Source organism: Convolutriloba macropyga, chromosome 5, assembly GCF_964194025.1.
Source record: "Convolutriloba macropyga chromosome 5, txConMacr16.3, whole genome shotgun sequence".
NCBI classification, from domain to species: Eukaryota; Metazoa; Xenacoelomorpha; order Acoela; family Convolutidae; genus Convolutriloba; species Convolutriloba macropyga.
In genome coordinates, this window is record NC_134472.1 from 74,883,558 (window position 1) to 74,896,056 (window position 12,499).

The 12,499-nt window shown below is 36.0% G+C and overlaps 2 protein-coding genes across 3 annotated transcripts in view; both read left to right on the top strand.

Annotated features, from left to right (window-relative positions):
• Nucleotides 1-1,514, top strand: part of LOC142339644 (uncharacterized) — a 615,633-nt gene extending 614,119 nt beyond the window's left edge. For both annotated transcript variants that reach the window (XM_075389832.1, XM_075389831.1), the window contains exon 20: nucleotides 877-1,514. In XM_075389832.1, the coding sequence (XP_075245947.1) occupies nucleotides 877-1,146 (270 nt within the window). In that variant the 3' untranslated portion in view covers nucleotides 1,147-1,514. The remainder of the gene's footprint in view (nucleotides 1-876) is intronic.
• The window catches only part of LOC142339651 (uncharacterized), a 349,015-nt gene that overhangs the window by 182,048 nt on the left and 154,468 nt on the right, over nucleotides 1-12,499 (top strand). The window lies entirely within an intron of this gene.

Genomic DNA, 12,499 nt, shown 5'->3' on the forward strand with positions numbered 1-12,499 from the left:
AAGGAACTCTTGTGTTATAATGGTCCCTAATCAAAAGGCTTTTGTGCAGTGAATATATGGTCCATTCTATGAGTAGTCTTTTTGTTAGTCATTGAAACTTTGTTTTGAATTGTGTCAGGACTTTTCCTGCTGTTTTTTTCTCGAATAAAATTTGGTATCGGTTTACTTCATTTTGCGGCTTTCGCGTGAAATCTTTTTGAATTCTTTCGGCTTGTTGTGATTCTTCGCTCTTTCTGCTTTGAAACACCAATTGCTTAGTAAAGCAACTCAAATAAAGAGAGTTATAAAAAACGAAATCAGAAATAAAAAAGATAAAAAGCCCATTTTTAGATGTATTCTGCTTAAAACTTGTTCCTATAAGTCTTGGTTTCCAGTTCTTATGCCTATTGGTATTGATGCTAACCCCTATATCCTCTCATTATGGAAGAGGAGCTTGTCTAACTACGAAATTATTAAGTTCGCACTTCAAACATGTTTTTGTACAAAAATCAGTTTTCATTTTTGATCCGTTTTTTCTTTCCTAATCGGGTTTTTGGTAATCAACGGTGGTTGTTTTCCGGCAATCTGCTGTGTATGTTCGCTGAATGTTTTTACCTGGCTTTTTGAGCAACGTCGATAACTTATCTAGACATCTTATATCTAGACTTTTCTATGTATTTCACGTAAGTCTGTTTCGCAGCTGTTCCCGCAGTCTACCGGCTATGTCAATACTTGCTAATGACGAAATACAGAATCAGTTCTTTACTGAAGCTGAAGTGTAAAACTTAATTCATGTCAAACTTCGCATTTGACTTTTTATCCAAAATTCACATCAGCTTCAAAATTTTCAATTTTTTAATTGTTTGAATTTTCTCTCCCAAATCTTTTATTTTTCAGGTGCGGAAGAGCTCCAATGGTGTTCAGAGATACCAAGTGGGCAGTGTCCCTGGTCTCAGTCTGCTCAAAACACAGAAACCGTCGGGAAGTAACTCCGGCGATCCTCAAGTAAACAATACAAACTCAGGTCGCCTACAACAACACGAGCGATCAAAGAGGTCAACTGGGGAACTTCGTGACTCTTTAAACTTAGAAGAGCAGTTGTCTGATAATCAAGTCGACGAAGAGAGCGTCAATTCTGATGGCACGAACCCTCCAGGATCGAATTGAAACTCACATGAAAAATCAACATTCCATTTTTCAACTCTACTTCCAAACTTTACTGAACAGACTCAATATTTCCGACTAACTTTTTTTTAAAAAAATGAACAATTTTTCCGAATTGGTGCATGATAAATATTCTTAATGTTAGTAATGGTTGGAATAAGCACACAATACTATGCTGCGATATTTTAACCCTGAATTTTGTTTCAAAATTTTCCCTGTCACGGTTGCTTTCAATATAGATCTGAGTATTTGCGCTGTTGTTGCGGTGTTTAATATGAATTAACTGCAGTTATGCATAACGGTGTAAAATAATTAAATATTGTAAATTGGTAGCGACATCATAGATAATTTGAATTTAATTTTTTGCTTGGTTTTCACCGCGAGTGAACAGCGATGTTGCTGCACGGGTTATCGGGTATTTTGCCACAGCATGGCTGAACGATACTTTTCCTCTTTATGAACTTTTGTTTCAGGCTGCTTTTTTGAGGGTATAAAAATACCAATTGCACAGCAACATAAAAAATCTGCTCGATAAGAATAGTTTAAAATTAATTGTGATTTTCTGCCGGATATGTCTAAGGAATTAAAATATCATTAATAGCCGCGAAGCGCTATTAATGATACTATCGGCCTTCTCGTGGTTTTTTTAAAATGTGGTATTTTTTCGCCTTTTTCACGTCAGTGAGAAGCCAAATTAGAATGGTAATTTGAGTCACAATGCGAAGGGATCGACAAGCGAGTAGACTTGAAGAGTGATTTCTTTTTTCAAATTACCTCTGAAGTTGATGGACAAAGTGGATTTTTTAAAAAAATTAAACCGGTTTTTGAAACCAAATTTACACGTGTGGCAATTTGATTTCCGCTTTGTGTTTTTTCTGTTGAGTGCTGTTAATTTGGTACATATGCGTTCTGACTGAGCCTGTTTGCATTTTCTTGAATTAATCAACTGGCAGGTAATGCTTTTCATTACTTTCACGCTTTTGTTTGTCGTAAAATAATTGTGACAATCTCATGTTGTTTTTTAATGCCTGACTGCAGTCTGTCAACGGCTATTATTTATGCGCTCTCCTTTTTTACAACTAAAAGAAATTGAATGGTATTGGTTTGCGAAAAGATTTGCGGTTTTTGAGAGCGAATTTCACGAGAAGAAAGCAATTTTCGACTTCTGTTTTCGGCGTTTTTATTTTCATTTTTTACGAATTTTTTCAAAGGCGCAACATATGTCCTTATAATCCACAGTTGCACTAGTTTAAACCCGTCAAGCCAACTAATGGTTTTCGAAAATTTTGACGCTTTGCTTTCAGGCAATAAAACATGTTGCCTTTTTTGTAGTTAATTGCTCTCAAACGATGTTGGTAACAATTATAATAGTGCTGTCGGTCTTTTTTATGCGGTTTTTCGCTTTACTGATTTTTCGTCTGGCCCATAAGAATTTTCGTCCTCAAAAACTGGATAAACAGGTAGTACCCAGACAGGGGCACCCACTATTGCCGCCGGCGCTGTTGCCCCATCCCAATCCTGCCCTACCCTCACCGCCCCCATCATCAGCCCCCGGTGCACCCCCACCCTCCCCAGTGGTTCGCTACTGACGAACAACCGCTCCCAAAAAACGCAAATTTATACAAATTTTCACAATTTTTTAACGCCTTTGAAAATGGTTAACATTTTTAAATTTTTATCAACCCTAGGTGTCAAGTAACCTCATCAAAGGTTAGATAATAACTTACTGAAAGATTTTTATTGTTAATGGAATAGTTTTCAACTTTTTAATATCGCAAAATTTTTCAACTTTTTATAAAACTTGCATTTATAGTTTTTTGAATTTTTTTGTCAATTTTTAGGTTTCTCCAGCCTCAAGAGCCAAGGAACCTCCTCTAAGTCTTGAAAATAGGTTACTGTAAAACTTCTAGATGTAATGGAATGTTTTTCAACAATTTAAGTCTCGAACTAAAGAATTTTTTTAAAAAAACTTTGCATTGTTTTCAAGTTTTAAATCCTTTTGATTTTTTTAAATTTTTTTAAGCCCACATGGTTTCATAAAATTCTGCTGCTTAGTTTCTAGAGTTAATGGACAGGTTATCAATATTTTATTTGTCATTTTAATTATAAAATTTCAAAGTTTTGGAAAACTATCAAGTTTATGAATCTTTGTGCCAGTGAAACTATTTAAAGCTTGACTTAGGGATAGTCGATAATCTCTTGAGATTATGGAATGGTTTCGCAGATTATAAAATCTTGAACTTTAGCAAAATTTTGTTAAAATTTGCGATTGTTTACAAATTTTTTGAATATTTCTGTCCTTTTCTGAGTTTAACGATCATTTAATGGCTAACAAAACAATTTAAGTCTCGCAAATGGGTAATTTGACTAGCACTTCAGAAACAAAAACTGGTTCTGAACATTTTCACTGCAAAATTTGGAATTTTTTAAAAAAATTTGCAATATTTTGCAAGTTTTTAAAATATCGGTTTCTTATTTGATTTAATTACTAATTAATTACTAATTAGAAACCTTTTAAAAAAATTCAGAATCAAATTATGCTAAAATTAACCTAACTAAACTGTGGCTAGCTACTGACGAAGCCAACCACTCGCCGGTCGTTTGAGTACAATTCGCCCGACGTTAGTCGGTTATGCTTGCTTTTTTGGTTTTTGTGGACAGTTTTTTGCGGTTTAATCTTAAATGTGGTACCAATATATCAGCCAATATAGGCTATGGTCAGCCTTAAATGTGGCTAAGTAAGGCTAGAAAACTAAAAGTTGCGGAGTCCAATCAAGCTAAGGCTTGCCTAACTAAACCGTGGCTAGCTACTGACGAAGCCAACCGCTCTCCGGTCGTTTGAGTACAATTCGCCCGACGTTAGTCGGTTATGTTTCTTTGTGTTGTTTTGTTTTTTAATCAATTAAAAGTCTCAATGTCTCTATGGAGGCACATTAAAATAAATAGACTGAATTGAGCTGAAATATATGGTTTTAACATCATTGATAATCACTGTTCTCAAAAAAGTGTTGCTTTTTTTTACAGTTTTAAGTTTTTTTCTGTCATTTAGTCCCATTATGGACAGCTCTTAGATTAGAGGCTCTTCTCCTATCGCTTGCATTTTTTTTAATCAGAGATGCTATATTTTATCTAGTTTTTGAAATTCAAAGGAGGAGGTTTGAGCAACTCCGACACGATTTGTTTCCAAAAATTTTTTGAAATTTGTTTTGATTGTGTAACTTTTGTACATATTTTTTCTTGTCGGTTAGTCTCCTTAATGATTAATCTTATTTGCTCTCACGTTAGGAAAAACTAAATTCATAAAATGGTTTCATTTTTATAGCTAACAATTTAATTGGCTTCGACTCCATTTCTCTTAGACCATTTTTGAACTGTTTTTTGCCGGCTTTCATTGGTCCGTCTGTTGCGTGATCCCCAGTTGTTTTGTTGGTTTTCTTATTTTCATTCAACTGATAGATAGTGCAATAGATAGTGAGGAATACAAGTTTTAGTTGCGAGTCTCATTCACTTTGATGCCATTTCTTGTCACTGACATTGTAAAAACCAATTTTTATTTGTTTCGTGTGGTCCTTTTGTTTTGTCTGCAGTGGTTTTTTTAAAAGTTGGTGTTTGCTCCTAAAAATTACATTTCTCAAACCTGTTTGAGGTTAACGTTTTTGGAAAAAGCAACTTCGTTAGCACAATGTTTCTGAAGTGAAATGAACTTTGTTTTTTTTTTTAAATTTTTGTTGGAGTTTGGTTTAATTTCGTGGGCGTGCTGATATGTGATTTGTTTGTTATTGGTGGCCGTTCAATTAAAGGGCTGATATCGCGGTCTGCAGTTGTTTCAATTTTTTGAATGGTAAATCATGACTGGGTCTGTTATGTTTTCTTTTCAATTCGCTTGATCATTTGATTTCGTTTTTCTTTTTTACATTAGTCACGATTTTCACGCCTGAATTCTGACTTACCTCACTCACTGCTTCAACTTAATGGATTATAATTTTACGCAATGTAGTGAATAGAGTCAAATTCAAAAGGTCAAAATCAAAAAAAATGGTATAAAGCGATAAAACCCGGTCATTAGGTCATAGTGCATTGGATTATCAAAGTTCATAAGACCGATTGCTAACAGACACTAAGCTTAATAGCTCTCAGTTTAGAAGCAGAATTAAGCGTCGGCTTAGAATCCGACCAAAACTGCACAGCGAATAAAACAATTTACCAATGTGCCTAGAGCGCGTCACCGGCGGTTATTTGTGGTCAATTGGCCCGCTATCTTCAAATATTTTTGTTGTCCTGTTACTTACTATCATTAATGACTGGTCTCAGTGAGTGCAAATCAGTAATTATATTTCTGAGTGGCAAACAGGAACATAATTAAAGATTAGAGGTTATGTCATGGCTTCGACACTATGTCATGTTTCGTGGCTTGGTCATGTTTTTTCATGGCTTCGACACTTTGTACTCAACAACTCTGCATTAAAATTTTCTGTTTGTTGTTTTATTGGTTATTTTTGTCAAAGGCAGGCCTCATAGGTTGTTGGTGGGAATAATTTTTTCGTTTTAATTATCTCTTTAAATTAAAACTGGTGATTTCTATGACTTTGAGACTGTTTTTTCCAAGAAATGTTATCGAATTTTGAGATTTGCGAGTTTTTGTAAGTGATTTTGTGGTCTTATTTCTCATCCTCTAAATGATTCATCAGCTATTGAGGATGCTTATATAAATTTGATTATTTGTTTCAAATTGTAGCTTTTACTTTCTATACGCTGTTTGTTTTTTAAAAAAAATCAGCGAGTTTTTGAGTTTTTCCAGCATTTCTACTTACTGTGGTTTTTCCTACTTAATCACAATAATGAAAGGTCTCATCTGTGTAAATCAGTCGAACTAAACGTTTTAGTTCATATCTGTTGCCTTCTATAACTTATATGCGATTCAATTTTAAATTATTGAGTTGTGGTCATATCAACTAATATCACTAAAGAGTCAATTAATTGTCATCGGTTGCTAAAATGATTTTGTTAATCAGAATAATTGTTTCTGTCCGTAGCTAATGCTGTTTGCAACTTTGAAAAATTGATTTCCAAAGAATTCGAGTTTTTGAGTTGTTGCCAAGTTTTGTTGTTTTTCGGCTTTTCATTTAATCTCATTAATGACTGGCATCGTTGGTCGTTAGTAAATAAAAGTCAAAGGATCCAATTAGTTGCTGGAGTTATTAGAAATTGTATTTTCTTTTTGACGCTTTCCTTTCAAAAAACAAGAGTTGATGTTTTATTTTTGCATCTCTTTGGTTTTTTTTTTGTTGTCTTATTGCTTAGTCGCTAAAATAACAGTTCTTATTGGCCCTGTAGTGCGTCTTAATTTTACGCCATTTTCGTGGCTCTAGCTTTAGCTAATTTTCATGAGTTCTGAAATATGGTAATGGGGTTCTCTTTTTTTACGCTTGTTACTTTCGAAGATTCCAATTTTTGCCTATTTCTTTATTTTGCGTTGTAATACATAGTAAAGTTAATTTTAGTTAACATAAAACCCCAATTCTTGGGAAAGTTAATTGCCTTCGAAAGTAGTTTGCAGTGATTATTTGAAACGTGTTGATATTTTTCATGCGAAGTATATGCTTCACCGTTTTTTTTTTCGCTTTTGTTCTACAACGTTCTGACGTTTTGAGTGATTTCTTTCTCACTTTAGGTCTTCATTAGTTCTTCATAAGTGATCTAAAAAGCTGTTGTTTTGAAATAAAGTTTGCTGCAGAGTGAATGTGAGCCAAGAGGAATCAAGGGCCTGGTGGCCGAGTGGTTAGGGTGTCGGACTTGAGGTCAGCGGTTCAAACCTCTGTGCGTTTGCCTTTTTCACGTCCTAAAAATATTTCAAAGCTACACCCCCTCTAAATTAAACTAAGCTGAAACCCGCCAAATTGCTCATGTTCTGTAACAAATTTCTTAGCAAGGAACAATTGCGAGTAAAACAAAATCAAAGGCATTGAAGCGGAGTGGTTAAAATGGCCGACCGCCAACCTGGAGTGCTTGGATTCTAATCACAGAAGGATCGTTTTTTTTGCACCAATAAAGCATTTTTTGGCTACACGCCACTAAAAAGATTTTGTTTCTTTTTTGACGTCTAGATTTTTGTTACAACCATATGGCATCACAATTACTTCAAATCTGCTATTTGTACATTTGTTTGTGAACCTCTGAGTAAATTGCGTGTGTGACGCCATTGTTCAATCTTAGTGGAACAGTTTGTTTTCTCTGTCCTCGTGATTAATTTGTGACAAATCGCGACTTGAACGACTCAACAAGTACCTCACTCTCAAATGTATTTTTTAACTTCAATTCCTGAAGATAAGGTCAAAGGAGTTTGCCTTGAAGGTTATTTGAGAGCGGCTATCAGAAGCAGCTATATTTGTTTTAGACTCTCAATCAAATTTACCATCAACAACTCAGGAATTTATAGAGAGGAGAAAATATTTTTAGATTTTCACATTTTTTCAGACTGCAGATCTACGAAGCTATTGCGGCTGTTTTCTGGCAAAGTCTTAGCTATGTTTTAAATTGAATAACACAGAGTTTTTGCTCTCAAACAGTGTTCAGAGTAGTTATTTGTTTAATGAGAAAAGCGTGAATTCAGTTTAACGCGGTGGTACAACAAAGTACAAATCAAATAGAAGCTAGCGTTAAGAAAAGCATGTACATTCAAGGTACATAGAACAATATTAGCAGGTGTATATAATTTAAAAGGAGAAAAGCGTGAATTAAGTTTAACACGGTGGTACAGGAAGGAGTAATTATTAAATAGCTTCAGGAAAAGACATATAATAGCAATGTAGGGAACATTAGATGACAGTAATAATCATCGCGTCTAGAAACTAAAATTATTTGAGCCTCCCCTCCTCTATAATGGCCCCTATGGATAATTCGGTTAGTTCCGGTTTTTTTAAAAAAAACTTTGCAGCCTCTTATGCATAGCAGGCAGCTTCGTAGAAGTGCAAAGCTCAACCTCGACCGTATGTAACTAACAAAATCACTAAAACTCTCTTCTCGTTTGTGGCTCAATTTCTGAGCTTTCCTTGTGATGACTTTGTTCGTGTTGGGACTCGCTCCGTCGGTACATGAGAAGATCAGTGGCGTGAAGGAGCTCTGTTCAACCTCGACAATCCGCTTTTCATATTTCAGTTTCTTCAGTGATTCATGATACCTGTAAGCGTCCTTGGTGTTTTTTGGACATGATTTGGCATGCGGATTGAAGACCTTGACGTCGAAGAAGCTACGGTGGAATCGTGACTCCCACAATCCATTTGCTTTAATGTCGAGTCGAGCCTCATCAACTTTGGTTACTGAGTTGATTGCAAAGCTCTCGCCTTGAAGCGGAAGAAGTTTCGGCTCTATCTCTATATCATGGCAAACTTGATTCAACAACTCTCCGAAACCATCACGGATTTCGTTATGCCTCAGGTGAGTATATCCTCCTTTCGGGCAGTGGAGGGAGTGTGCGATAGTCCATTTTTCTCCACATGCGCAGTGTTCGGGGGTTCTCTCAAGGTCCCAATGATATCTCAAACACAGCCCATCTCAAAATTCTGATTTAATCATGTTGAATCCGTATTTTTAAGTGGCAGAGCATTCAACCAATTGGACGAACCCTTCTCTGAAACTAATGTCACAATGAATTGTTCTTTTTCGTCTATATTATTCAGTACTTGGTTTCTGCGCTGAAACTAACGACTTCGAGTTCTGTTGTCTTAAGTGTATCGTTAATTTGCTTGATTGAGATTCGTCTTCTCGACAGGCTGCGAAGGCATCGGAAATTAGACATGAGTTCGTGTAGTCATTCTTTCGCTGATCTGGATGTTGTATATTCAGGCCTCCATGTCTGAGGGGCAGAGCCAACAATTTCCGCATTGTTTAATCGGGATTGGGTTTGCCAGTGATGGCTGTAATCAGTTCCGTTTTAGTCTGGTTCTCGATTGTGTCAAAATGTTGGTGCATATCTTGTGTTGTTCTGGACATGAATGTCAGTTTACTTTGCACGCCTTTGGTCAGACATGCGTAGGCATTCTGTGGTGATGTTTTGGCGAACTTTGCAAGTTTTTGTATCATTGTTATCATTTTCTCTGTGAAATCTTTCGTTTTCTCCGCACAAGCTCTTCTTTCCCCAATTACTGATCCCAGAACTCGAGTACCTTCAGTAATCTTGACTTCAGAGTTCTTGAATATGCGCTCCGCCTTCTTACGTAAGCAGTTTTTCACTATCAGTTGACATTTCGGGGCATTAACAAAATAGCCGAAGGCTTTCCCTATTGTTTCTAGGGTCTTGAAGGCGTCCAGCAAATGCCTTGGTGTCCCGGCCATGCTGCCATCATTTCCCGGCCATGCTGCCAATTATAGCATTATAGTTGATTATAATGCTATATTTGAGTAACTATTTGATTAGTAGTATGTATTTGATTATTCAAAAGCCAGGCAATTAAGGACCTCATCTTGGTTTGTTTCACGAACTAAGGTGAGCTTACGAGCCAAAATTTATCTAAAAATTGGCATAGGAAAAAATTTTTTTCACGTTGGAAAATGCACGTAGCTGAAAACCGTCAGAAAAAAGCAGCACTGGTTCTCTCACAGTTGGAAAAAACGCGCGTCGCGTGTTGTAAGTTACTTTGCAAGTAGCCAACTGCAATAATACATTAGTACAATTGCAGAAGCCTGCAATCATCTTGGCGACCTGAAAAAGCGAAGCCATCAATTTTTCTCCCGAAATTACACATCAAGGCCTGTAGGAAACAACATTTTATCAGAAAGCGTATATCCACGACAAGAGATGACACAAACAAAAAGTTTTGCTGTCCTCTTGAGTCCTCATTAGCACGATAAAATCTGTTTAAGGTCTCAGTTCCAGGTAGTTTTGAGCAACGAGCCAATCTTGATGTGTCAATTTTGGAGAAAGAAGGTTGAATTCTTTTTTCAAGATTTCTGCAAATTTACGGATGTATTAATCCAGTTGGCTAATCGCAAAATAGTATAACACATGCGTGTTTTTTTTGAACTGCGAAAGAGCATGTGCGGTGTTTTGAGATCAAATGAAATTTAAAAGATTTTGTGATTGAACGAATTTGAATTGTATTGGGGCGCTGTGTTTTTTTAATATGACTTTGATCTTTCAAAACGGGATAAACAGGTAAAATCTAGCGGGTATTAAGTTTCCTTAGAGGCCCAAATACGGCTTTAGTAGTGCTTGCAGTGCTTAGAGTGGCACAGTTGCTGAGATGGCCTTATTTTAGGGTTCAAAAATCATTCTTAGGAGTTTTTGGGCACAAAAAGATTCAATTTTTATTTATGATCTTTTGAGTTTTTTATTGAATTAGTCTTAGTTTGTAGTTTTTAAAAGTCGATAAAGGTCTTTTGCGAGACAAAATTACTTGTTTTGACAATTTTATGAGCTATAAATTGTTGCACTACAAACACACACACGCAAAATGCTACTAATTTTTGTACTTTTCTTCATTTTTTTAGTTCTTCCAGCCTCAATGACCAGGGAGTCTCCTTTAAGGTTTGATAATAAAGCGCTGCATAGCTTTTAGCTTCAATTCAATGTTTTCAACATTTTATTGTCTCAAATTGAGCACTTTTTTGTTAAAATTTGCATTTTTTATGGTCTCCCAAAATAAAATATACCAGGGTCTAATAAAAAAAGTGACTGCATTTTGAGTCAGTGAAAACAGCGGACAACAACGGTATGAGATATAACAGCATGAAAAGAATGAATTGCCAGCCATCATCGGAGAAAGTTTGCAAACAGCGACTTGTGTAGGTTTCTGATGCTCATGAACGCTCAAATTTTCATCAAAGTAACAACAAAGCAAGAAAAAGTATAATTAAACCAATTTTCAGGTTTTCATCTAAAAATTTGTTCGATTATACTACCACTAAAATCAGAAGAGGAGATGGAACGCGGGAGATATTTTATCTAACAAATCTTTGCTAGGGCAGCCCGGGAAAGAAATCAACGAGCAGACTTCACTCCCTTAGTCCCAATCAATTTGATGGGAGCAAAGTTGTGGACAGCAACATAACACAAAGCTAAATGTAGGAAGAATGGTCTGAATGAAGAGCAAACAGCAATTATGATCAGCAAACGCTCAACACAATTGTAATCCCGGGAACAAAACCGCATTTTGAGTCCGTGAAAACAGCGGACAACAGCGGTAATCGATACAACAGCATAAAATGAGTGAACTGCCTGTATGTTAAACCAGCCGCATTGTATCGAAAACAATCACCATATTCAAGCGTACGCTTCCAGTTAGGTATAAACTCACGACACTTTGGCCATTTTGATTGCTAGAAGAGCAAATCAGTATCATCTCGGATAGTCACAATTTAGCTATGTGACAAATTAAATTGGAAATTTACAAAAACGGAACGGACGCCAAAACTTGTTCTACCCCATAAGTGGAAGTTTCCAACGACCACGAACCACAGAATTTGATTTAGTTTTACATTATGCAGAAGATCTTCCTGGTTAAGATGTGGCAGCATCCATGAAAAGTTTTTACACCTGCAACTAAAAATCTTTCACACATGAACCTCAAAAACACACGAAAGCTATTTAGCTTCAACGTAGCATTTCTAATAAGACAAGATAAAATCCCTTTCATATCACCATTGAATCTAAACAAAGCACAATGTAAACAAGTTGGTTTAATTATTAATAGCAGCACTGCGATACCTTTTTTTTTCGTCGTCGCGATTTTTGTTACGACCATATGACGCCACAACCACTTCAAATCTGCTTTAGGTTCATTCGCTCATGCAATTTCAACTGAAGTGCGTGTGTGACGTCAATTTTCGCTCTTAGTGGAGCAAGTTTTTTGGTCACACTTGCTCATAACTTCCTCACTTTGAAAATGACTTTTATTTACTTTAATTCAATCAAATAAGGCAAATGTGTGTGTATGTCGCTCGAAATGAAAATTATTTGAGAGCAGCAATTGGAGGCAGCAAGAACCTACACATATTTTTAATCAAATTATAACATATCAGCCGTCAATGAAATGACTAGTTTTTTGTCTCTTTTTTAATGTTTTTTTTGAGACTGCAGATCTACGAAGCTATTGCGGCTATTTTCTGGCAATCTGCCAGCTATGTTTAAATTTTTTGCGTTGTTGTTACTTCAATAATCATTTGCGCGTACATGAACATCAAAAAATTACACAACCCGCTGTTGGCAACCAGCAAAGTTTGGCTAAAAACTACTGGCTTGCCGTTAAAAGCGAATTCAATTTTAGCAGATTACTTGTAGGTTGTTTCCTACTGGGCTTGATGTGTCAATTTTGGAGAATAAAAGTTGAAATCCTTTTTCAAGGTTTCTACAAATTTATGG